Source organism: Lampetra planeri, chromosome 35 (genome assembly GCF_965212315.1).
Source record: "Lampetra planeri chromosome 35, kcLamPlan1.2.h2, whole genome shotgun sequence".
Taxonomy (NCBI): Eukaryota; Metazoa; Chordata; class Hyperoartia; order Petromyzontiformes; family Petromyzontidae; genus Lampetra; species Lampetra planeri.
Genome location: NC_136141.1, coordinates 1,722,558 through 1,750,000, shown reverse-complemented (window position 1 = coordinate 1,750,000; position 27,443 = coordinate 1,722,558). Strand labels below are relative to the sequence as shown.

At 47.5% G+C, this 27,443-nt stretch overlaps 3 protein-coding genes across 3 annotated transcripts in view; 2 read left to right on the top strand and 1 right to left on the bottom strand.

Moving 5' to 3' along the window:
• The window catches only part of DECR2 (2,4-dienoyl-CoA reductase 2), an 11,630-nt gene extending 4,082 nt beyond the window's left edge, over positions 1-7,548 (top strand). Inside the window, exons 3-9 of the mRNA XM_078610810.1 lie at positions 78-146; positions 662-713; positions 1,567-1,702; positions 2,594-2,718; positions 5,180-5,273; positions 6,018-6,122; positions 6,548-7,548. Of these exons, the coding sequence (XP_078466936.1) occupies positions 78-146; positions 662-713; positions 1,567-1,702; positions 2,594-2,718; positions 5,180-5,273; positions 6,018-6,122; positions 6,548-6,759 (793 nt within the window). The 3' untranslated portion in view covers positions 6,760-7,548. The remainder of the gene's footprint in view (positions 1-77; positions 147-661; positions 714-1,566; positions 1,703-2,593; positions 2,719-5,179; positions 5,274-6,017; positions 6,123-6,547) is intronic.
• Positions 1-27,443, top strand: part of LOC144730197 (COP9 signalosome complex subunit 7b-like) — a 43,221-nt gene that overhangs the window by 5,465 nt on the left and 10,313 nt on the right. The window lies entirely within an intron of this gene.
• Positions 6,381-26,358, bottom strand: AP4M1 (adaptor related protein complex 4 subunit mu 1). The gene is made up of 15 exons (XM_078610804.1): positions 25,892-26,358; positions 23,608-23,684; positions 22,786-22,892; positions 21,751-21,847; positions 20,365-20,475; positions 19,988-20,056; positions 18,482-18,544; positions 18,199-18,265; positions 17,483-17,536; positions 16,915-17,021; positions 15,613-15,704; positions 14,419-14,466; positions 11,019-11,069; positions 10,471-10,588; positions 6,381-7,976 (listed from the first exon to the last, which is right to left on the bottom strand). The coding sequence occupies exons 1-15, from the start codon at positions 25,947-25,949 to the stop codon at positions 7,764-7,766; spliced, it is 1,332 nt and encodes a 443-aa protein (XP_078466930.1). The 5' UTR covers positions 25,950-26,358; the 3' UTR covers positions 6,381-7,763.

Genomic DNA, 27,443 nt, shown 5'->3' with positions numbered 1-27,443 from the left:
GCGGTCGATGATTCTGTGGCTCATTGTAGGGTTACTGTGAAAGACAACGCTTTGTTACCTGTGTATGTGTCCTCCAGAGGGAGGGTGGCGTTCATCACTGGGGGAGGTTCTGGAATTGGCTTCCGCATCGCTGAACTCTTCATGAGGTATTTGAACTTCTCGTCTTTACGAGCATATGCAGTTCATTACAATTCTTGTGTCTGCCAGCGTAGAGGATTTGAAATCCATTATTCACACAAGATAATTAGAATCTCAAGATGCAGTACAGTTTGATGCACGTCACTGACACAATTGTGTGTGTATATATATACTTACTGTTTAAGGGAGAGGCAGTCATGGGCAGAGCATAAAAATGTCTGGAGCCTGGAATGAACAGGGTCGACATCTCGGGTGGCTGGTGGGAGTGAGTTCAAGACTACAGAAGGCACAACCTTCCACAAATAAAAACAATGATTTGGAGGTTCGACAAGAGAAAGGTTTCGTTGCTCGAGTGGAGAGCACTGCAGTGGAGTGGAGTCAGATGAGAGAGAGAGGTAGACAGGGTAGAGTCCATGGACTCGGGGTGTTCACCACAGACTGCAAGTGTTGTGTATGGAAAAGAGGTGGTTTCACTCAACTGCTTCTCCTGTCATCCTTTCCATCATTGTGCTCAAATTTGCAGGCATGGCTGTGATACCATTATCGCAAGCCGAAACAAGGAGCGGGTGGAAGAGGTAAGCATGTCTGCCTGTAAGGTGTTTATCTGAGTGACACACGAAGATCACTGTATCATAATCATCCTTCCTTCATTCCAGCATATTACATCACATAGCATCGTAAAGTCAAAGTTCATTTGTACATGCGACCATAGTATCTACCTTGCCTCTTATCTCCCTCTTATATATCTCACTTTTATCTCATTAACCTTCATCTCTCATCACCAGCTCATCTCTCTTGTTTATCTCGCCTGCTTCTGACCATATCTCTTGCTGGGCCATAGCTCGGCAGGACACTCCCTTTACAGAACACATCTGCCCCGTGGCAGAGGTCGCAAACGGGTTTTGATTCCTTACCCGTACCCGTACCCGGCCGCACCAGGGTCGCAATCAGGTACCCATACCCTACCCGATACTCGGCTGGGTACGGGTAGCCAGGTATCGGGTAGCGTACGGGTATCGGGAACCCGATTGCGACCTCTGGGATGAAGCCACGTTGCAGGTGCGGGTGGGTTGATTCTAGGAACTTGAATTGTGAGAAGAGACAAGACGAATAAGAGACAAGACGTTGGGAAATGAGTGACAAACGGTTACTCACCAGTGACTCACGGCCTTCTCACTCATTGGTTGGGGTGAGTCACGTGCGGCTACCCGTACCCGGCCGCACCAGGGTCGCAAACGGCTACCCGTACCCGGCCGGCCGGGTACGGGTAGCCGGGTATCGGGTAGGGTACAGGTATCGGGTACCCGGTTGCGACCTCTGCCCCGTGGGCAGTCAGGAGAAGAACCCCGGTGTGGACTGTGCTTGTGAGGCGATTCCTTACATGTAAGCGGTGCTTGCTCGCTGTCTGTGTGTGTGCGTGTGGTGAAGGCGGCCCGCAAGCTGAGGCAAGCCACTGGCCAGAGCTGCGTGGCCGTGACCCTTGATGTCAGGGATGAGACCTCCATTGAGCGAGCCCTCGACCTCGCCCTGGAGCGCTTCCCCCGCATCCACATCCTCGTCAACAGTGATTCCTTCTTTTTATCTCCTCCATGGCAAAACATTACCTGGGGATTAAAAAATGTGATTTCCAAAGCATTTTTCTGAAAAATATGGCAGCGATATGGAAGTTCTCTAGAATGCCAGCATCAAAACCGTAGTAGGAGGCATTGCACACGTCCCATGGCGGCATTGTGCAAAATTTGACCCCCAAAAATGTTACCTAGTTCCGCCAATCTGAAACTATTGCATTTGTAATATTGGTGGCGTTCGATTCTTAAATGCTGCTGCTGCCGCTGCAACATTGGTGCTTCAAAATATTGTTTAAAAGAAAACTACCGCAGAAATCTAACAAATTACTGCAGGAAAAGTTTCCAGTGTATGTCCCCTCGTGTTTGCACGAGCAGCTCCTGGCTCCAGTTAGAGGAGGCTTCAAACTCCGACTGTTCCCAGGTGGCAATTCATGCAGGTGAATTCACAAAGTGGAATGCGCTAAAAGTGGATTTTTAATTGGCGCTTGCTCAAATGGAGACCTAGAGACCAATATAGTTCAATTGATGCTACATGGAGGCATTGTGAGAAACTGGAATGCGATGATTAGTGGCTGCTCTCGTGGAGACCCATAGTGTCCCATAGAGAGACTCATACTCGCATAGAGACCAACTGAGAAACTGGGAAGCGCTGACAGTGAATTCAATATCAGCTCTTTCTCCATCAGACGGGTGCACGCAGCCCATGCAGCTTCCTAGGAGAACTGGTCTGGTGTGAGCCCGACATTGTTTAATCACCATCATGCATTTCCTTGCACATTCCAACCATCGATTCATCCAACCCGAAGCAGGAGAAGATAAGGTGGGATAGCATTTCCTCGCGGACCGCCACTTGTTCTCGTTCAAATTGTGCGCGCGGACGACTGCAGACGCGGCGGGAAACTTCGTGTGCCCCATGAGCAACCTCACCCCCAAGGGCTTCCGCACAGTCATGGACATCGACACCATGGGCACCTTCAACAGCAGCCTGGCGCTCTATCGACGCTGCTTCAAGGTCAGCCACATCGTGCTGCAAACACACCAGCCGCCTTCCAGTCGGGCTGCCACTTGAAACCATTTTTTGTACTCGTTTTATTATTATTTTTATACCAGATAAGGCTCACTCAGCTATATATTGCTCTTTAACAAAAGCCTACCTGGCCACAATTTATAGTTCAATGAAGTTGCTTGTCACGTGCACATTTATAGCAGACGAATACTCTGCTATAAATGTGAAAAATCCACGTGACCACGAGGAGAGAGACACACACACTCCAAATATACAGCAGCAGGCGTCAGGGTCGGGACTGAACCCACGACCTTCTGTATACCAGGCGAGGTAGTTAATATCTCGCCACTGTGACGCCTTGATGTGGGTTTTACCAGGATTGTGATGTTTGGTGTAGTATCTTGTCCTGGGAAATCTGTAAGTCTTCCCAGAACATTCCAGCCAAGTGTATTTTTTATTGCTTTATAATGTCACTCTACAGAAATGCATTCACATGTATTATAGTTCTACCCTCTTACGGTGTTGAGATATTCTTCTTTCCGTGATATATCCCAGTCTTTTTGTACCTCAAAGGTGGCAATCTTGCCTTACAGTGATGCCTGCACGCATTATTGTCATTAATTCCTCAGCACTTAAATCCGACATCGGAATGGATTGCCTTTGGATTTTAACTACGTAAGCCTGCGCAATCTATCTGTCCAGCAGCGTTTGAGTGCTGTCTGTAGTTGTGTTAGGAAATATTTTTTATATTCATATTCAGTAAAATGTATTCTGCAGAGTGGAGAGATGGTGCCATGGTTATCACACTGTACTATCAATCAAGCTACAATGATAGTTCGATTCCCGGCCACAGCTAACATCAGTGATAATTTTTGAACGGATTATTTGTCTCCATCCTTCAACCTGCATTGACCACCGTGCTGCAGCAAGGGCATGCGACCATCGTGGCCAATACGGCACGGGGAGAATTTTACCCAGCAGTCGATTGAAAAAAGGGCTGTAACTTTCTGTTACTTAAAATACTTCAGTCTGAAAAGTCTGTCAATGTTTGGTTCTTTCGGTAAAGTCACGTACGTATAAAATAAAATACACACAAGCGTCCGTCCCACCTGATGACGGATGCTTGTGTTGGGCCCGAAACGTCGTGATTTATTTCATTTTTCTACCTACGTGACTTTACCGAAAGAACCAAAAAGTATGGATTCCTGCAGTCACAAAAGCCTCAAATCAAGTCTGAAAAGTTTGTCAATATTTGTGATTACTTATCCATGTGTTTTTATTTTTTTACTTAAAGCTTTCGTGGCTGCAGGGATTCATATTCTTGGTTCTTTCGGTAAAGTCACGTAAAAGGGAAATAATAAAATAATACAAATATAAAACAATACAAATTCTCACGTTTCGACAGCAACACAAGCAATCAGCAAGAACATTTTCTTGCTGTGGATTTCACATCTGATGATTGCTTGTGTTGCAGCCGAAACGTCGTGAGAAATTTTTATTGTTTAATATTTGCATTATTTTATTATTTCCCTTCTACGTGGCTTTACCGAAAGAACCAAGAACATGTGTTTTTAGTTGCTCATATCATGTATTTGTGTTTATACTGACAATGAACGCGATTTATTTTTTCAAAATGTAAACAAATATCGCAAACACGATATCGAATTTCTGGTTTATAACTTTTCTGGTTTAGAACTCTCCATTGTCACGTAAGCATTTAAGACCATGGACTGGAGGCCGATAACAAGTGGCTGAAGTTCACTGGCACCGATAAACTATCACAACTGGGCACGAGAGGCAAAGAGGGCTGACAATGTTTGTCGACTGCAGCAACAAACACTCGTATCTTGTTTTGGGAGGTCATGGTTAAAACAGCCCGGCGGTCGCTCATTCCCCACTTGTTTCAGAGGTTCGCAATTCGAACCTGGCTGGCCGCCCTGGTTATCACTGCTCGTCTATTAACCATCAAATGCATACAGTCTGCATCGCCTGCGGACATTCACGCGATTAACCTAAACGTAATGGCAAGTAGTTTTCACGTTATTTTGGGTACGTCGAATAACTTTTGATTCGTACACATGCGATTCCATGTAATATCATGAGCCTTAAGAATCAATATTAATAAATACAATTGTGAGAATTGAATGTGTGAATTTGTATGTATGCACTGCGCTACGAAGCCGGTGACCCAAGTTCAATTCCCGCTCACGGTTAACATCAGTGATGAATATCTGAACTGGTCTTGAGCCTCTCTTAGGTCGACTCAGCCTTAAAACGAGTACATGGAGCGGCGTGTAAACATGTTGCTGACCACCCGCCCCCTTGTTTGCCATGCCGGCCTTAATAGGTGCTCACTAACAACACTTGGCTCAAGAGTCCATTGAAGACGTCATGGGGGAGCTGGGGGGAGCACCTTTATCTTTTTGCGTAATTGTGTGCAAGCTCTTGCGCGTGTGCGTGTCACCAGGAGCACGGAGGGGTGATTGTGAACATCTCCGCCACCATCAGTTACAGAGGACAGATGCTGCAGGTTCATGCCGGGGCAGCCAAGGCAGCCAACGGTGAGAGAGCCTCTCCACAGCGGCTACGCCATGACCGTCGCAAAACAACCTCACCCCGGCGATCTCCCAAGACATTCGGCAAAGCGTGCCGTTGTAATTCTGCTTTAATGCCGGCGGCTTTTTACTTGGTTGGTGGCCCCATGAAGTGTGTGGTGGGTGTGAGCGCATGCTTCTATGTATGTATGTATGCACGCAGGGCTACGTTGTGGGCAGCAGAGGGCAGTGAAGGCAAAATCAGTTGCTGTCCCTGCACTGTGCGATGCTCCCACGTTGATGCTGTGCCTTCACCAACCCGTACTCGCAAACGCGGTGCAGCACGACCCAATAATATAACCTGCACAGCTCTCACGGTATGGGGTGGCCCTCATCCAGCGGTGGATTGGCTAGAGGGGCTGTGACATGGACATGGTGTGGTCGGTGTGATTGCATTGGCTGTGTCTGTACGGGCTTGTCTCGCTTGGGGAGCGAGATGCGCTCCGCGAAAATTGCTCGGTTGGCGAACATTTGTTAAAAGGATAGTTTTAACATCGACTCCCGTGTTAAAACTTGTCGTGCGCACCGTGACGCATGTCGATCGATCGCTCTCTGCTCGATAAGCGAACATTTGGCTCGTTTTGGGAACAAATGGATCTAAATTCGCATTGCCCGTGATGGCGAATCCGTGTAGAAAGAACTCCTCGCTAAACGAGACTAGGCTGTTTGTGAAAATGTAGTGACGCTTGTGGCCGTGTTACTTTTGTTTAGATGCGATGACAAAGCACATGGCGGTGGAGTGGGGGCCGGACAAGGTGCGCATCAACAGCCTCGCCCCGGGGCCCATTTCAGGCACGGAGGGCATGCGGCGGCTTGGTGAGTGGCTCACGGTGGCGGAGGATTTACACTCCGCAGTGAGCAGTCCTTCGGTCATGTGACCACACTCCACCACGCTCATCAGTGCGGGTTGGCGGGGGCGGCGGAGTTTGGATGTACACGACAACGACGGATGTTGCTGTACTGCCCCTGGTTGTCTTGTTACGCACGATGATGCAGGGGTGTGGTCACCACCGAGGACAACTTTAAGTTGCACAAAAATTACTCCCGGAATGAATAGCTGTACACAAGGCATCGTCAGGTTTTCCTACTTCGTTACACAAAGCACTGCAACGTTTATTTAGTAGTCTGCATCACGAATATTAAAAACATACGCACACGCAAACAGTGCTGTTATCGCCAGCCTAGAGTAAATGCTCTGCACTGACCCAACGCGGCCGTTGTCTTTTGGTTCATGTCTCCAGGCGGTCACCTGAAGGGGCAGAATCCCTTCGCCTCCGTGCCGCTGGGGCGTGCGGGCACCAAAACGGACATGGCACACTGCGCGCTGTTCCTCGCCAGCCCCCTCGCCTCGTACGTCACGGGCTCGACGCTTGTCGCCGACGGCGGCGCCTGGATGACTTCCTCCAACGATTTCAACGCGGTCCGAGCCGGTCTCGTCACCTCCAAGATGTGACCCCCCCCTCTCCCCTTCACCGTCGGTCTCGCCAAAGCATTTTGCGCTGCGGCAAATCGCAGGCGGCGACGCAAACCTCCCAAGTTTCAAACAAAAAGAAACTCGACACACTGGTCAACAACGCCGCCTTGAGCGGGTAGAAGAAAAAAAATCGAGAATAGGCGACGTTTCTCGGCAACGACGCTTCTGCACGGCAGACAAAGTGTCGTACACATTTCTTTGTTAATGTCCAAGAAGGCTGGCTGCATTGAGCCAAGACTTTCACTCGGGTTCTTAGTTTGAGTGGAAGGAAACTCTAGTACAGACAGTCCACAGAGATTAGTTGATTAGTTGAGATTCCACGATATATCACGGAGCCCTGTGCTGTCCCCGCACCGATTTATCACGGTTGTCTACGTACGGTGTGGAAGAGATTCGACGTAAACACAAACAAATGTGTTTTTTAAAAATGTTTCTCGGTGAACAATCATAAATTGATACACGAAGTTAATGATTGTTGAAAGTTGGGCATTGCATGATATTGGAAAGCAAGGGTGGGCGTTGAGATTGACGAGCGGCAGAGTGAGACCAGTGGGTGGAGTTAAGCGGTATCTGCTGCAGGCTGCATGAACACTTTGATAATGAGGGGGTAGCATTTGCAAGTACAGTACCAATTATATGTGTGAAAATTGCACACTTGATAGTCGGTAATGCTCACGATGACGCGGTGAATGCGCACGTCTTGAGGTGCTCCGAAATTGTTGGTGTGGCAAATTACCGGCCTTTAATAAAAAAGAAAAGTTGAAACTCCTCGAAGTGGTAGTGCCATATTTTTGGTGTCCGGCTGTAAAAACACAAAGCGTGTTTTTGTTTTTTTTGTATATTCCACCCATCTACGTGTGCTCACTGCCGTGCGAAAACAACAAAGGGGGCTGCGAACTTCATGCCCCGTCCTGCACGGTGCTGCGAGCCTGGATTTCTTGGGATGACCGCAGGCAAACGGGCTGCGAGCGTCGAGTGCTTTCTTAAATGCGGACGACGTAAGATCCGCTGGATGTCGAGTAGCGTAGCCAGCGTTTAGGGGGCTCCCCCGACAGTGCCGCCCCCCCTCGGCCCCCCAGCGTAGGGCGCAGGCAGCCGATGCGAAGCCCCGACATGGCCAGGCTTGGAAGGTCAAAGGTCAACGCTACGGGGCCCACTTCCAGTCGAGCCGAGGGCCTGAGTCCGGGCACCTCCAACTGGAAAACACGTGAAACGGCGCGCGTAACAATGACGCACGGGAACTGGCCAGCGAGAGCACCTCTCTCACGCGCCGCTGCTAAAGTGAACAGGAGGTGCAAAACCTAAATATTTGTTAAAAACCCCCGGGGGCAAAAATAAATGAAGGTGTTAATTTGCACCGATATGAGTGTTTTATTGATAATGCAATCAAATAAATCCGTGCAGCCCTTTACCAATCGACTGCTGGACGAAGGCGTCTCCGGTGTTAGTCGTGGGCGGCCGTTTGACTCAGAATCAGAATATTTATTTATACTGGAGGAATGCAAGGAGCTATAAAGCTCTTGTTCACAGATCTCCAGTCGGTCAGTGCAGGTTGGTGAAGGTGCAGTGGCCAGATCCACATCTGATTCGAGTCACCACTGATGTTAGCCATGGCAGGGAATCGAACTTAGATTGCCAAGTCCCAGTGCCGGGCCGTGTATTTTACACCCGAGGCCTTCAGTGCTATCCTCCCGCAATGAAACCGCCTTCAAATAACCTCACCATGACACTAGGGCTACAGGCTGTTGTCATTCGACGTAACCACCCCATATTCACAATGACAGTAACCTTTGTCGAGTGGAATAAAGTGATTTAACACGAGGCTCAACACCTATGAGAGTTACAATACACTAATTGTAGAGACATGAATACATGGTGACTGAAACCATCAAGGATGTACCACTATTACGCAGTATGACAGGATGCTGCATCACAAATAGACATCGCATAGCCCAAATCAATGTCATTACCAAAGAAACAAAAACAAACTCACAACAACCAGTCACATTTAATCATACGACTACCACGCAAGCAAAAATGCCGTAAAACACATAACACAATCAGGATTCAACAGGTTTCCCCGCAGAAAAAAAACAATCTAAACGTCACGAAATAAAGTTTAAATAAATATTAGATGATGCTACATTACGTGCTCGCTAGTTTTACTTCAGTTAGCTAACCGGCCCTCCGATCACGCCACACGAAAAATGCTAACGTAGGCGGCTGGGCCAGCTAGAAGGCTCCGGCGTGTCAAAGAACACGCCCTCCATGGCAAACTCGACATCTGATTGGTTAAAGAATCTGACAACAACATCGTCCCCATTTGCTTCAACAGCAGAGGGGATTCACTCGACATTCTGAAGGCCTCAGGGTAGATGTTTCACCCGGAGAGGCGGAGACAGCACAGGTGGAAAATCTGATTGTATAAAAGCTCAAATTTATGAGTTGCACTGGATGCAGCGCAACTGATGGAGAGAGTAGCAATGAAATGACGTTAATAGACTGCTTATTGGTTCTTTCGGTAAAGTCGCGTAGAAAGAAAATAAATTAAATAATAGAATATGACGTTTCGATTACAACACACCCATTGCAGCCAGCACTGTGGATGAGTGGACAAGTCAGATGTGATGATGCACTTGGTGCTAATTTTCAGGTTAAGCTATGAATACAGATCACTGTTTTACTGGTAGGAACCTCCTGGTTACACCAGCCCACAGGGGATTATTGTGTCCGTCTGTCGGAAAGACAGCGTCCGAATGGCTTTCCGACAGCCCTGTTCTTCACCTGAGGACGGCTGCTTGCGTTGTGGCCGAAACGTCGTGAGAATTTTATTTTATTATTTCCCTTCTATGTGACTTTACTGAAAGAACCAAGAAGATCAATCCCTGCAGTCACGAAAGCTTTCAATCGAAATTTCTCTGATTTGTGTTTGTTCCCCGATAGGCGTGTTCCTCTTCCTATCGGTGCAAGCATTTCTCCACGCTTCGGTCACCCTGAAGCATTTTGTCCGATATATGATTTCACAACAACGCAAAGAGCTGCATTGCATGCACAGAAGGCCTAGGCGTCATGCAAAACCACCAGCTCAGAAGAACTGCTTTGTGGTCATCTTGTCTTAGAACCTAAACTACATTCAGAAAATGTTTCCAGGCAGGCAGCAGTCAGACAGACACAACCCCACATTGGTTTGCTCCTCCGCACACGGTACAGTCACCAATGTCTCTTGTGGCCACGTGCCTCTGCTAGGACATAAGTGCGTCCGATTCATATTTCAACTTACTTAACGTGGTTTGGATTCAACAGAAATGTTTACTTCAGCACGATTAGAATATCGGGATGGTTTGAGCCACTCCACAAAAATCAACTCAACGAAGGCTTGCAAGGTCAAATCCCAGCTCAAATTGGTCCGCTCAGCCTTTCACTCCTCCGAGTTCGGTCAAATGAGTTACCCCCTCTTGCAGGAATCGCCAGCGGTCGGTCGCCACCACTGACCAAAGTCCACCCTTGCTAAACACGACGCGCACAGCCGCACGAGCCGCACGTCAATGCCTACGGTGACACAAAATGATCGGTGTGCGCTGGCAATCCCTGCAGCCTAGCCCGTCAGCAAGTCTTATTTCATACGTACGCGAGAATGCATCACTGTAAACCGTAATGCTGCTGCTTGTTTTGTTTGTTCGCGGTACGCACGCGGAAGATGGCGGACAGCTGCGATCCACCGGTGATGCGCGGAACGTTCCACACGACGGAGCTGCTGTCGGGCTCCAACGTCGCCGTCTGGTCTGGACTGCTCACGTCACGCGACAAACTGAGACGCACCAACGCACCGCTGTGATAAATAGACAGCGAAACATGTTTGTAATGTAAACAGTTTAACTGGAGGCTGACAACCAAGAGCGATGGAGGTGAGGTTTGGTGGGTCACGTCGAGGTTAGTGAAATTCCCAAACCCACTGGGCTGTAAGGTGGCTGGGAGCTGGCAGCATAGCAAGTAGGTGTGCGAACGCATCCATCTGTGGGGATTGCTACCCCCTCGTGTGCGTGGCTTTTTCACTTATTTGTTTTTTCCCCCCACAATCATTAAAATGGCATTGGCCAAACGACCCAATACTCCCGCACTAGTCTTGGGACTTGGCAAGGCTTTTCTTGATAAGTTAATGACGTTAAAACTTACTTGGCTAACTTTTTACTAACACTGCGCATTTAGTGTTGTGCATGTATCATTTTAAATCTTCTTACCTGATCGCGCTTTTCGGAATAGGCAACCGGACCATCATATTTGTAGCATGACTGTGGAAACAAACCACTAACGTCATGGACATCATCATCATAAACAACTTCATAATCACATCCATCATCATACATTGTAGTATTTACAACATTACAACATAATTAAATGCATTATCATATAACATTATTGTACAATGGATGATAATGTTGGATGATAATGTTGTAATACTTCATTATCATATTTTTCGATTTAAAGCTTTCGTGACTGCAGGGATTTATATTTTTGGACCTTTCGGTAAAGTCACGTAGAAGGGAAATAATAAATGATAATGTTGTAAATACTGCAATGCACAGTCCATTGTCAATTCACCGCTAGATGAAGGCATCCCCACACCGTGTCAGTGATGGAGATTGTCTGACCATACTTCACCACGCCGGTCAGTATGGATTGCTAAAAGTGGCATGGCGGGGGGGGGTGCTCAGGACCGGTTCAGATATCGCTCGCCACTGATACTGCCCATTGCCGAGAATCAAACTCAGGTTATCCAGTTAAGAGTGCAGTGAGATAACCACTCCTCCACCTGTCCACCCACATGCAGAAATAAAATACATACGCAGGATAATAAAGTCCATAAAACCTTATGACCGACCGTTTCTATCTATCCCATTTTCTTAACTACCTCGCCTGGTATACAGGAGCTCGTGGGTTCAATCCCAACCTTGACGTCTGCCTATTTGGAGTTTGCAGTGTCTCTCTCCCCATGGCCGCTTGGATTTTCTCCGCATCCTCCGGGTTTTTCCCCTCCACGTTTAGAATCAACATCACGCATTGAGAGTATCTGGCTGCTAAAGATTGCAACACACGATGATGATGATGAGCTACTTCGCTGAGCTGTCATTTATGAGAGCCAGGATCTAACCTGTTCAACTAAAAACTGGTTTAGTTATAGTTGAGTAAGGAAGCTGTATACCCTACACCTTCTGCTCTCGAACATGTATTGTTACCTCATGCAGCGTACAATTGCACGGTATTAAAATGTTATTTTGAAGAAAAAAAACAATGACTCATCCCATGGCCCACATTTATGCAGTGTGCAGGCTTAACGACCTGGTGTGTGTTGATTTACTACAAACCAACTACACTGCAGAGACACAAAGCAATGACTCAATAGAGAAACAGACGTACATTGGTAAACAAATAAATGCTCAGTGAATGTTTGAATAAATCGGTGTGGTTATTTTAAGAGCAAGCGGGCGCTACGGTGAATGGTAAATGTGCCCCAGTCCATCGCCATTTATAATCTACTCTTGCGCTCATGATACACGGCGTCGCGCCACGTGTGACAATTGATTGTTTACGATGAATGAAAATTATCAGCAAATGTTACACGTTAATGCCACTGGAATAAAATGGGAAAGCATAAGACAGATGTTAAAAGTTAGATATAAAAACTAAATAAAAACACAAGGGAACTGATTCTATGATCTAAATGTGACTTCATCAAACGGAAAATGTATGTGGGAGTAACGATTATCTGAACCGGTCCTGGGCGTCCTCTAGGTCGACTCAGCCTCAAATGAATACAGTACCTGGTGCAGTGTGTAAACATCACCACAAGGGAGACAAAGGCGGCCGGGCGTGGTTCTGGCCATCCACCCCCTCGTGTACTGTTCCGGCCTTCATAGGTGCTCACTAACAGCACTTTCCCCAACAGTCTGTTAAGGCTATACGGGGGATCTTCATCTTTGCAGTGGGTAGTCCCCAGCGACCCGAGTTCGATTCCCACTCACGGCCAACACCATTGACAATTATCTGAACTAGTCGTGGGCCTCCCCTAGGTCGACTCAGCCTCAAATGAGTACCTGGTGCGGTGTGTAAACTTCGCCACTAGGGAGACAAAGGCAGCCCGCGTGTGGTGCAAACCACCCACCCCCTCGTGTACCATGCCAGCCTTCATATGTGTTACTCGCTAATAGAACTTTGCAGTGGTTAGCACACCGAATCATAAACCTAGCCACCCAAAGTCAAATTTCTGGGCCACAGTTCACACTAGCGGAGATTGATGTCTTAACCAGTCCAGGGCCTTCCCCACTTCATCAACCTGCATTGACCGGCGTGGTGAAGTACGATCAAACAAGCTCCACGACCGACAGAACGCGGGTAGATCTTCATCCAGCAATGGACTGAAAGAGCACTGTAAATGTCTATCGTTAAACGATCACGATAAATTCTACGCGTTGACTCAACCAAATTGCAACATTGCAGAGTGGTGGTTAAGCTATTGTGCTTGCGCCTCCGGCGTGTGAATGTATTAGACACTGGTAGAGCACTTCTGCACCAGCCGACAATCCACAGTGCAACTACCAAACATTTGTAACTCATGAAAAAACAATAGGCCTTTTACCCTTAGATACAACTGCTCAATCCGAGCTATTAACGCTGATATTTTGCGTTGCCTTTGTGGTGTTCACCTTTTGGCGTTCACTGGTCTAACACCGGCAGTGAGAAAAGGACATAAAGGAGGCTGTCTCTGGTGGAGGCCAATCAATTTAAAAGACAATGCATATATTATTATAAAAGGGTGTTTGTTTACATCTGCCTGTGTCCTCTTTAGAATGTTCACACTTAAATTCTAACTTAGCAATCTTTGAAATACGTAATCAACCAGGCTATGCGTTAATTGTGTGTTGACCGACCCTCTGTGTTGTATTACATTACATTTCGATATTTTACTAGGTTATTTAATTTTAGTGTGTCTTTCTCCTGATTTTCAGGCTTGCTTGCTGTGCCATCGTACTCGCAGCACCACGTTTTCTTTTGGACCACTCATTGATATGCTAATTTTTTCTAACCCCCCTCCCTCTCTCTGCCTCCGCCCCCCCTCTGTCTATTTAAGGCCACCCCACAGAGACGATCACCCCTCTCTGTCACCTGTGTTGCTCTCGCTATGTATGTATCTTGTGATATCTGTCTGCTAATATGTCTGTCTATAGTTTTCTGGTTAGATATTATGTCGCTATTTCATTATACCTGATGATGATTGCTTGTGTTGCAATCGAAACGTCGTATTCTATTATTTAATTTAATTTATTATTTTATCTTTAGACGTGACTTAACCGAAAGAACCAAATAATAATTCCTGCAGTCACGAAAGTTCTAAAATTAAGATTGTTTGTTTACATGTTGTACCACAAGCAAGAAGTGTGGTTAATGCAGACTTGTTGCCTTGCGATAGGGGTGTCTATTTGGTGTTTGAACATCTGAACGCCTCCTGTATTATTGCCGGAAAGGTGTAAAGCCGAGTATTTTTTTGCCATCATTTCTAACCGAGCCTCACGCAATGCAAAGCGTTGCGTGACGCGCGCGTTCGCGTAAGGACGGCGATGTCCGTGCCACGTCTCGTCATACCTTCTCGGCGAGAGGTCACAACGCAACTTCAAACACACCAACAGCCGACTGCGAACACAAACGGGCAGTCACAGTGAAGGGACCGCATGGGCAGCAGTGCACGCACAAGCTCAACTTGCATTCGGAGAGCCGAACGAACGGTAACAGAACTGAAGGGCGCTCACTGCCATGGAATGGTCGTGTCGGACAGAAGGACCCCACTGAACAGGAATCCGGCGAATGTCGATGGCAGCGTGCCGCAGTGGTAACTAACACCTGAGCCGCACGGCACTAAGGACCTGGGTTCAATTCCCGACTCGGGTCCACACTGTGATGGTATGGTGTATCCCACTGAAAATCATGCGAATATCAGCGGCAGGGAGGCGCAGTGGTAACTAACACCTGAGCCGCATGGCACTAAGGACCTGGGTTCTAGATTTTCCTCTTGTTCTGCGTGGGTTTCCTCCGGGTCCTCCGACTTCCTCCCATAGCTATGAATAAATGTACACAGTAGCTGGTATCGGCTAAACATCCCGATTCTGAAGAATTACCAGACAATTACTCAATTAGGATCATACACATCAGCAAAGTCGCTCCCTACTGCAACATTTGGCAGTACCCTCCTAAAAAAAGAGCTTTAAGACCAAGTGATACTTTCCCGAGCACACAATCATATTAACAATAGAGTAATTTACACTATGAGACCTCCTTTACCAGTGGCAAAATATAGTAATAGGTTTTTACCCTTTCAACTGGTACAAAAACTGACACCTTTATACAAGGCATCATGTTTGCAATAACCACAACACAAGCAGTCAAAATGCAAAGTGTAAATGCTTACCCCGAGCTCTCAATACTCTGATGGTGTGCTGTTTTTGAGTTGTGCGCCTTTTGGTGTCATCTGGTCCAACACCAATGGAGACTAGGCTCTAAGAAAAGCTGTCTCGGGTGTGGACCAATCAACTTGAAGGACAGTGCATATCATCATCATCAGAGTTGTTTCTTTTTGTTTGCATTTTGACTGCTTGTGTTGTGGTTATTGCAAACATGATGCCTTGTATAAAGGTGTCAGTTTTTGTACCAGTAGAAAGGGTAAAAACGTATTATTACAATAGAGTAATTAACAGTGAAACCAATGACAATTCCAGTGGAAGGGGAACACATCAGGGGTGAAGTTTCATGACGGTGACGATGATGATGATTGCAGGGACGTACCTCTTTTCAGGCTGCACCTCCACTGTTGGGAACAGCCTGAAAGGCAGCGGCGTTGGGAAGTCGTCAAGCACCGTGTACTGCATCACGGTCATCTGCGGTCACACACAGATGGCTCGACCCTAAGGCACCTTGAAATCATCTCGATTGTAAACTCTTTTCTTGAGAACTGCTTTTTGCGCGTTAGTTTGTTGTTCTCGCCCCCTGCCCGCCGCACCTCCGATTAGCACGGTTGGCTACGTGCGGTGCGGAAGAAGGTCAACATGCGTATGCACAATGACAAACGCCCTCACCGTGCTCAGAAGGCTTCATGGCCTTGTGGCAATGCATCTCGTGAGCCGATCTCGTCTCTAGTGCATCCCCCATGCTCTCTCCGCTCCACAACAACCTCCCTTCTTTCTTCTCCTAAAGTCTGGAAGAACCTTGCCGTGTGGCCATAGTCACAACCTTCCACTTGTGTTTACTTTAATTAGACGTTACATAGACGCTGTTGCTTATTATGTACGTGAAATCCTTATGAATTTCCTCTGTTTTGTCTTTAGAGCTATAATGAATGATAATAGTGAAGACGTACAGCCCTTTGTCAATCCACTACAAGGTGAAGGCCTCACAACGCTGTGCTGGTTGTGGGGATTGGTTGACCATACCTCACCACGCTAGTCAGCGCGGGTTGGGAAAGAAGGGTCAGGTTCGGATGTCACTTGCTACCGATGATTAGCCATGGCCGTGAATCAAAGATTAGCACGATTGTTGTTGTCTCCGTGTCTTATTCTCTCACTCTCCCTTATGTTATCTAACCCGAGCATTACTGTCGCGGCATCGAGAGATGAGACTTTACACTGTCACGTGAAATGTAACCAAATTGTTTTGGTGAGGTCGTGAGGTTGGTTTAGATTTAACCAAACCCCGTCCCTCTCAAACGGCAGAAGTCGCCGCAATCCACGGCAAACGCGCCGACTGCCAAAGAGCCGAGGCTGCGTTGAGTGCATGACGGTGCACTCACGCAGCCTCGCCTCTGGGGAGGGGCGAGATGGCACGCGCCTGTGATCCCAGCACTCTGAAAGCAAAGGGTTTGTCGGTCTTAGAGATTTTGTGAAACTCACAAAACACCCCCCTGGGCGGCATGCGAGTTCGTGTACCTTTGAGCACCGTCTCCTCGAATGCGTGAGTCTTCTCTGGGTACTCCGGATTTACTCCCACTCACTTCCATTGCGGGACCGTTGTGATCAAAAAGTATCGAAAATCGTGGATAAATAAATTACGTTTTGAGGTGCGTGTTTGCATACGTAATCACGCGAGCATTACCTCACCAGGGCCCGGGCTCACTCTGATCGCACGTTTGGTCTCGAAGTCGGTCACGTTCACGTTGGCGTGGAAGCGGCACTCGTCTAATCGCACGGCACCGCCGTAGCCTGGACACAGAGAGAGAGGTGCAAGGCAGATGCAGCATCTGTCGCGTGTATTAATTACTGCCGGAGCGAGCCCAAGGACGTATGTATGCATGTTGAACTTCTTTCGCACCGTACGGAGCCAACTGTGCTCATCGGAGGTGCGGGAGAAGGACAACAAACACAAAAATCAGTTCTAAACAAATGAGTTTTCAATCTAGATGATGATTTAAAAGTGCCCAGCTGCAGTGGCTTCCTAATATCGGAAGGAAGAGCATTCCAGGCGGCCACAGAAGCGCATCTGAAAGCGCCGCGAGATCCGGTGACCGTCTTTGTTCGATGGCCCGCAAAAAGCCGCTGCTGCGAGGATTACCGGAGTTCACGTGATGATGGTTTACGCTCCTTGACGAGATCAGTGAGGGACTGTGGTTCATTTGCTTTCATTCCACACACCACAAGCCCGGTCACACTCGCACACCTCTCACCTCTATTCTGTGATGATCCTATGGCAAGATCATGGTTGAACGTCATGAAGATTTCTGAAAACACAGCAAAGCCACGTGACAAAACACACACAATGCATACTTGTTTCATCTTAATTTGAATCAGAGTCCTCATTGAACTCAAGATAGAGATTGCGCGTGTCCGTGTGTACCATGTGACGTATAGGGCGCTGTGACTCACATCTGCCAGTCATCTCACTCAACTCATACCACCTGCGTCTGTCCTGTAACTTCCTGCCAGTGAGCCATCCATACTTCACGTGGTCTGAAAGTGCACTTAGCCTGGCACAAGTGCCATGGTGACATCACCGTCACTCAGCGGCGAATGGCAACTGCTTTTGTTGTGTGCGCGTGCGTCCCGCGTGACGCAGAGAGCACCGATTCACCGATTACATCGCGTAAGACACGTTCACAAACTATCGGCACGTGCAGCATGCAATTATTTTATTTGTATTTGAACGGAGAAGACTCATGAAGGCGGAAAGGCAGGCCGAGGTGAGTCGCGAGGGCCGGAGTTTGATAAACACCGTGGGACCCCTACAGGAGCCCCGCACACGACTTGCGTGGTGCGTGAAAGGGGGGGGGGGGTGCCCTCCGCCCTTGACGTCATCAGGCAGTGGGGAGCCCCTTGAAAACCACAAGGGGCCACCTGGAGCCCCCCGCGTCATCGTTCGAGCCACCCGGTGTGCGTTCGGTACCTGAACAGCCGTTCACGAAGCTCTTCAAATTGATATCGCCATTGAGCTCCGCTTGAACCACATTCCCCTGTTGGGGACACAAACTGCATCACTCAGAAACACGAAGGCAAAGCGTTTGTACAAAATCGCATGCTCGAACCAGACGGTGAGGGTGGCTGCAGCAATGTCTCTTCCGGCGTCTGAGCATGCACATACGTGTGCATACGGCTGTGTTCACATACGTGTGCGTGTGTGCGTGTGTGCACGCATACAAACGTGTGTGTGTGTGTGTGTTGGTACGCACATTTGCCCCGATGAGCACTGTTAGCCTCTCCAAAACGTCCACGAATATCTCGTTGGTTTTGCTCTGAACACAAAAGCGGAGAACATTAAGTCCCCAACTGCAATGAGTCAACAATTTCGAACGTCGGGTTGAGTTCATTTGTGAAAGTAAATGCAGATAGCTCTTCGTGTAGCTAGGATGCTGGGAAATGTCAACGGCAAATCAATGCGCATGCCTGTAACTCAGTGCTCTGTCAGTATGGGCCATTGGATCAATTCTGTATTGGCATAGCCATAACAGAACACGGAGCCCAAAAAAATGTTGAAAGTTGCATTCCACAACTGTCAGCTGATGATATTTCCACCACTTGACTCACACAAACTTGTGAGGCTGTCGCAAGGCATAAACAATAATCCAATAATCTGCCACTCTTCAGCCAGCCTACAAGCACAAGGGGCGGTGGCATGACCTTACGGGAGTGCATTCGCCGCTTGTTGCAGAGGCTCATAGTTCGAATCCAGCGGTCGCCCTGGTTCATACTGCGGCGTGGTATTCCGCTTAAAAATATGTGACAGGCCGCCCGCTTCACAGTCGACGTTAAAGATCCCGTGACATCATTGACAAGAGTCGGCCGCTGTGTGCTGGCGTCATTGTCCAAATTTGTCACATTTTGAAAACTTGCCCTGCAAATGACTCAACAGGGGGGTTATGCGTAGCAACCATCACCCTGTAATGCGAAAACGTGGCAGAGCCCTCCTGTAAAAAAGTCGTGAAACTCAGAGAGGCTCTCCTGGGTAAAGAGCATAAACTGCCACCGTGGTACAAGAACTCTGGCCGTGTTGTGACACGCAGTGCACTGTGGGACTCTTCAATGTTAAACACATGCACTTGGGGGTTGTCCAGCCGGCGGTCGTGTTTTAAACAACACAACTTCATTTTCTATACTGCAGCGATGTGTCCGTCCATTGCTGGCTGCAGGCATTGACACACCATGTCGATTTTGGGGGTTGTTTGACCGTACTTTACCACGTGAGCAAAAAAACCCACTCAACACATTCCATCAACAAGACCGCCTTAATAATAAAAATATATAACACGTGACGTTTTGGGCAATCTTCATAGCACATAGATGACCACACTAGCTTAGTGGGGGCCCAGGACAGGTTCAGGTTTAAATATCACTCACCGCTGGTGTTAGCTGTTATCGGGAATCAAACTTAAAAGAGTTCTTCGGATTCATACTGCAATGCACTAACCCCAGTGTTCTTCACTAATTTTCATAGCGGGGGGGGGGGGGGGTCACTTTCGCTGATAAGACATCGTCAGTGTGAGGGCTGACACACCGCCTGCAAGGGGGAGTTTTCACATGTTGTGTATTGTCAGTGGGCCGCCATGAAGAACACTGCACTAACCGACGCACAACCACGCGACCAATTTCCTCTTGTTATGGAAACACATTTCACGTGGGAAACCGGCACGCAATGGTACGCGCACAAAAAAACACGCAGTTTCTCTCGGATGATGTACCTGATGAGACAGTGAGCGTATCGAAGCTGATGCCGGGACCAAGGTTTTTTGTTGTGTGTCTGCTCCAAACTACAAAGACAAAGAGAGACACAAAAATGATGAAGATCACCCGTACAAGCCACACAGACTCTTGCCGATCAGGTTGTGAGTCACTCCACAACCTGGCCAGCTTTGTCTCCCAAGCAAGCATTGATGTTTACACACCACACTACTCATTTAAGGCTGGGTCGGCCTAGGGGAGGCCCAAGACAGGTTCCGATAAACCTGCCCCTGATGTTAACCATGGCCGAATATACACAATTGTGTTAATCGGATTACAATCCTTCGAAATGCAATGCGGCGCGTGTGTGGACACATGTACACGTGTGTGTGTGTACCAGTCCGATGGCACTCATGTCAAACAGGCTGCTGGGTTGGGTGTTGACGGCTTCGCTCTGCACGTAGTTCCTCAGGACGTCCAAACGTGTAGTCTGTACCACTCCAAAGTCCTTCAACAAGAGGCAAAAGCCACAGGGTTAGCGACACGTCACAGCCACTCGTCTCCTAAGTCGCTACTGAAAGATAATTAATTGAGCTCTGGTGCGAGTCCAAAAAACTCCATCCCATTTTGCTGTCAGCCACTACCGGACAGAAAAATTGTAGCTGTAAGAGATAGAGTGTTGCCCCTTCGCACACGCGCTGCAGGTTTTCTCTTATGACGTATCGGTTTCCTCCCACGTGTTGACACTGATTAATTGGCCGAAGCACCTTAACTAATAAAAAACAAAAAGCTTTAGAGGAAAATTTGGCACCGGCTAACCATGCGGCTGCCTTTCCCGCTTGTATCATTAAAACAAGGGTGGAACGTGGCACAGCGGTTTGCGTGCTTGACTATGAACTCAACAAACCCGAGTTCGATATCCAGCAATGGCTAACATGAGTGGTGAGCGATATCCGAACCGATCCTGGGCACTGACCAGCGTGGTCAAGTCTTCTCAAACAAACCAACACTGCGTGGGGAGGCCTTCATCTAGCAGTGGACTGACAAAGCACTGTAAATGAATGTAATACAAGTCTAAAGCTGTTCTGTACTGGAAAGTTTGTCCTGAATAAAGCCGTTTTTCAACTCCACACTAATTTCACCAGTGGCGGCTCCTGCAAAATCTCTCAGGGGGGGCAAATGTCTGGATGATTTATAAGGATAAGGTCCACCCATGCAAAGGATAAATTAACAGCTTAAGCACGTAAAGGCAACTTCACTTCTTTAATATTAATGAAAAAGTAAAGTGACTCTTACAATACATCTTGTTTGTTTCTATACTCACTATTAATACAATCCACTCAAGTTTCTTTTATTAAAGATTCCACTAGGTGGCGACAAATAATATTGTTGGATGCAACGTGCTTACGTATGATGACGTAAGCACGTATGATGACGTAAGCACGTTAGTGCGAGCCCTCCCGGAAGCCATAGAGAATGCATTGCAGCGCCCCCCGTTCGAAAAAAAACATCTTTGAATGTAAGTCTATGGGACCACTCTGGGCGATTCTCAGCCGGAATCGCCCAAAAAGAGGCGGTACTCCACAGAACGGGACATGACGCTGATTGGACTATATCCAGAGGCACAGTGACGGCTAGCGTGACTCTGTGGTTGAATGACATTGGTGGTGCGTCGCCCAATCGCCCTAATGAAGAAACCGCCCCTGAATTTCATGGAACAATTATTGCCGTAAATAATTTTCACAATTTCTATGGCAATCACAGTTTTAATTTTGACACTTACCAGGATTTCTTCTAGAAGCTCATACAATAGTGGTAGGTTCTTCCTGATGGCCTCTTCAGAAACAGATCCACAGTAGTCTTTGACTATTGCAGCAAACCTACACACGAACAAAGGAGGTCACTGAATCGCGCACTTTCAGATGCGCTTCTGCGGCCGTCTGAAACGCTCGTCCTTCCGATTTTAGGATGCCACTGGAGCGTTGCCCTTTTAAATCCAGATTAAAAACTAATTTCTTTAGAACTGCCTGTTGTGTTGAATTTGTTGTCCTTCCCTAACACCTCCGTTTTTGCAAGGTTGGCTACGTATGGTGCGAAAAAAGTTTAACATACATACAAAACGCGTTTTTTATCTCCATTGTCAGGTCAAACATATAAATACTGATTTGAAGCTTTCGTGACTGCAGGAATCCATACTCTTTGGTTCTTTCGGTAAAGTCAGGACGATTGCTTGTGTGCCGATCGAAACGTCATGATCTATTAATTTTTCTACCTACGTGACTTTACCAAAACAACCAAAGAATTTATAAAAGACTGTTTTGGAAGCACCCATGGGTACATGACGCTAACACCATGTTAAATACCTGAGCTGACACACAGCTAAGATCCTGTGTTCAAATCTGGGTTTCAGCCACACGCAATGAACCCGGGGTTGTCAAGTGTTGAGAGCTGAAGGTCTCAGCCTTGTCACCAATGACTCGCAGAGAGACGTGTAGCTTTATAAGAAGGTGCATACACTCAAAGATTTCCTGAAGTACTCCTGTTATGTCATCTTCTGGGGAAGCTCTCTGCTCACAATCTATGCGTTGGGTCATGTGTGCAAGAATCTAATTCAATACTTTATTTAGGATACAAGCCAACTGTATGTGAATTATATCTTAACCATCGGGCTAATGAAACAATCAAGGCAATACAAACCAGAAAGTAAAAACAAGACAAAACGGAAGGGATTTTTCAATTCGCGCTGTGAACCGTGGATCGACAGAACTAATTGAATCGCATGTGGGTGTGAATCATTGCGCATGCTGTGTGTACGTACCGGTTAAGGAATTGTATCAGAATAAATGGGGAGGCCTGGGGCTTGCAGGTTAAACCAAAGTAAAGTCCGTTATGCCGTGTGTGCACGTAGCACAGCCCATTATGTACCTGAAAAAGAAATTACAGGAAAATGAATCACACACATATTCATGTAAATGTTCACACTCTATCAGAATCGTGCCCATTCGGAAACACTCATAGAGCATTGCACTACCCAGTATTAGAGAACAGCCCACGGAAGGTGATATCATGGATCTACTTCCAAGATCCATCCAATTGCCTGTTTCAATCCTCACACTACAGCGATGCAGTTTCCCACTTGCCCGGCTACAGAGAAACGTCCGTCACTCACATGGTCGTCAATCCGACAGCCGGAGCCAGGAAACAGCAGAACAACAATTGGACTGTGACCTGATCTGGGCCTCATCCCAAGTGCAAAACACTCCGGAAAATAGAATTGGCAACAGTAAATACTTTAATAAGACCATTTGAAAAACGTACTCAGTGAGGCTTTTACCGGATAAATGACTTTACATTACAATCTCGGGAACTATCGACAAGGCTGCAGGCAGAGGAAGAATCACCCCCAAGAGTGCATTCACCATGCAGATGGAGCAATAAAATGTGGCACTGCAAAGACCATGAGGGACGTTGACAGCCTGGTAAGGGCTTCATCCAGCAGTCGGTCGATCGTGGTTGATGATGTGTGGTAAGTTGAACTTTTTTCGCACCGTACGCATCCAACCGCGCTAATCGGAGGTTATTCCAGGACAGTACTAGACTTGATGAGTATCACAAGGGGTGTTGCGGGTGTAGCCATTACCTTAACGATGGGCTGCTCGCTCTCGTTCAGAGGGCACATTCTCTCGTACAAATTATCCGCGTGTCCATTACCTACATCTGTCAAGCAGGTGGTTAAGGAAACTTAAAAACTCATCGTGATCATCAACCATCACATTTACACGGAACACAATTCTTGAAAAGAAGCTTAGTTTCTGGCATTGTCATGGGTCGTTGTACATTCACGGACGCCCTAAACAACACTGCAAACATGCGATGAACACACGCACATATTGCAGATTCCCTTCTCAAAAGAATTCTCAAGTAAAAATCATCTTCGCAATTTGCTCCAATGTTGGTGGATGGAGATGTCAGTGGATGTCTGCCAAAATAAAATAAAAACATTCAGAGCGATACCCCAAAAAGTAATGCCTCCCTGCCTTTTTTTGTCTCAATTACTTTTGAATGTAATGAACTGGTACATAATTTTTTGTTTCTCCAATGCCCATTCATGACAACGCCATGAAATGTTTTTCACATGACAGGAGGCGACACAAGGGAGCTTTAAAAACATCAGTGGCCATGGCACAATTCAGGTGAACTGGACTGCGCTTGCTGCCCCATCAATCATACAACTCCAGCTCTGGCTCCTTCAAACATCAATCTGCTCGGCCCTTACTCTTTTCTTTTCGGTAATGTCCCGTAACTTTACCGAAAGAACCAAAGAGTATGGACTCCTGCAGTCACAAAAGCTTCAAATCAAGAGTGCTCGGCCCTTCCTTTGAACGCTGGCCCTACGCGGGCAACTTTTTAAAATTGGGCACATCTGGATCAAAAGTTTGAAGGGATCCAAAGGCTGTTTTGACACATTCAGTTTAATCCCGTTGGACGTGGACGGACAAGGCAGTAGAAATCTTGGAATCAGCTGAACAAGCCACATTATGTGTGGCGCACGTGACCACGTGGAGGTCATGTGGGACAAAAGTCGATCTCAAAGGACACAAATTGAATACGAATACCCCCCCTTTGTGCAGCCTACACAGACTGTTAGGGAAAAGTGTTTCAGCGAGCACCTATTAAGTCCAGAACGGGGCACTGAGAGGGCGATGTGGCCAAGAACCACACTCCCCGGGGGACGCTTTTGTCTACCCAGTAGCTGATGTTTACACACTGGACCAGCTCTAAGGCAGAACCCTGAGCCGGTTTCAAGTATCAATCGCCGCCACTGATGAGAGCCGTGGCTGGGAATCGAACACACACGTGTCAACCCCTTATCAGTGTTTATTACAGACCCATTCAGATCTTGTTGGCCACCCCGTGTCCCTTATACATCTCAACGTTCATCATATACACTACACTATACACTACTATACACTACACAATTACATAACATGTCAACCCCTTATCAGTGCCTACCTTTATTACAGACCCATTCAGACCTTATTGATCACCCCGTGTCCCTTATACATCTCAACGTTCATCCGACAGTCCCATCACAAGGGACAAACACAAACACAAATACATTTTACCCGTAAATTTCCCTGTACTAGACTACGGGGTAAACCGTCGGTATTGACGGCGATGCGAACACAAGTGGCAGGGGTCGTGACATACAGTACAGCGCACACGTGTGTACAGTACACACAGGTGTACAGTACACACAGTACACACGTGTGCACAGTACACACGTGTACACAGTACACACAGTACACTCGTGTGTACAGTACACTCGTGTGTACAGTGCACTCGTGTGTACTGTGCACACGTGTGTACTGTACATCGCGCTGTACCCCGTGTACAGTACACCTTGCGCACTGTACATTACACTTCCGCTTGGCACGGCTGGCTACGTACGGTGCGAAAGAAGTTCAACGTACATAGCACAAACCGCGTTTAACACACATCGCACAGACTGCACCCACAGCAACAACAACAGTGGCGGTGACGTCACCACGGCGCTTGTGCCAGGCTAGGTGCACGTTGAAGCCACGTGAAGTGTGAATGAAGCACATCACACTGTATTCAGCACACACACACGGTACACATCTCACACACTACACATCTCACACACGATGTACACATCTCACACACAATACACATCTTACACACGATGTACACATCTCACACACGATGTCCATATAACATCACAACATAAACAGTAACATCGAAGGCGAAACACCCAAAGCGAAACGCCCCGTAGATGGAGAGAGCCGATAGCATCTAAAGCTGCTGTGGCCAATGATGGTGTTATTAACAGCGGTAATGATATTGATGATATTGATATTGTGATGATGATGGTGATGATATTGTGATGATGATGAGGATACAGTCCCTGTAGAGTAGAGGGTCTCCCCGGGACGACAGCACAAACGCCTGGGACAGCATCGCCGAGTTGCGGCTGTCTGTGTAGTTGTGTGAGCGATGTGTGTGCGGTGTGTAGCTGTGTGTGTAGCTGTGTGTGTGTGGCTGTGTGTGAAGTGTGTGTGTAGCTGTGTGTATGTGTGAGCTGTGTGTGTGTGTAGCTGTGTGTGTGTAGCTGTGTGTGTGTAGCTGTGTGTGTGTAGCTGTGTGTGTGTGTGTAGCTGTGTGTGGCTGTGTGTGTAGCTGTGTGTGTGTAGTTGTGTGTGTGTAGCTGTGTGTGTGTGTAGCTGTGTGTGGCTGTGTGTGTGTAGTTGTGTGTGTGTAGGTGTGTGTAGCTGTGTGTGTGTAGCTGTGTGTGTGTGTAGCTGTGTGTGTGTAGCTGTGTGTGTGTAGCTGTGTGTGTGTAGCTGTGTGTGTGTGTAGCTGTGTGTGTGTAGTTGTGTGTGTGTAGCTGTGTGTGTGTGTAGCTGTGTGTGTGTGTAGCTGTGTGTGGCTGTGTGTGTGTAGTTGTGTGTGTGTAGGTGTGTGTAGCTGTGTGTGTGTAGGTGTGTGTAGCTGTGTGTGTGTAGCTGTGTGTGTGTGTAGCTGTGTGTGTGTAGCTGTGTGTGTGTAGCTGTGTGTGTGTGGCTGTGTGTGTGTAGTTGTGTGTGTGTAAGTGTGTGTAGCTGTGTGTGTGTAGCTGTGTGGTTACACCAGCCCACGGGATTATTGTGTACGTCCGTCGTGCATCCAAAAATGGGAGGGGCTGGGTGGAGAGGGGAGGGTGGGGAGGGGCTGGGTGGGGAGGGTGGGGAGTTTTATAAGGGCACCACGGGGTGACCAGCCCCTCCCCACCCAGCCCCACCCCTCCCACCCCCCACCTAGCCCCACCCTCCCCACCCAGCCCCACCCCTCCCACCCCCCACCCAGCCCCTCCCTCCCCACCCAGCCCCTCCCTGTACGACGGGCGGACGGACACAATAATCCCCTGTGGGCTGGTGTAACCAGGAGGTTCCTACCAGTATCAGAGCCTGTGTTTGTTTGCATGTTCATCACAACTACTGCGTGTGCTTAATGCAGTACTTGATCCCCCCTGCAAAAGGTTTCTATTTGGTGTCTGAACGTCTCAACACCTCCAGTTTTAGTTGCCAGACAGGGTAACACCTATTCTTATTATTTGTCAATACTCTGCTACTGTCAGCAACAACATTGCTTTTATGGCTTTATTTTGGTGATTTCAAAAACGTTTTTGGTTTGGCCATGTTTGTTTGTTGTAGTACGGAGTTAGAATGATGGTTTTAATCTACGTTGTCTTGTGGTTGTTGTTGTTGTTGTTTGACTTGCATCCCACTGGGATTTTTGCACAGCGTTGGTGTACGGTGCTTTTTTTCTGGAAGACTTTGCGGTTTTTCCCGGAATTTTTCGGTTTGCGCAAAGTAACTTTAAGATGTTTTCTTGTTCATGTTTTTTTGTTTGTTGCGGTTGCACCTGATTCAAGAGCCGAATGGCTCACAGGGCTATACCATTCTAGATTTGAAG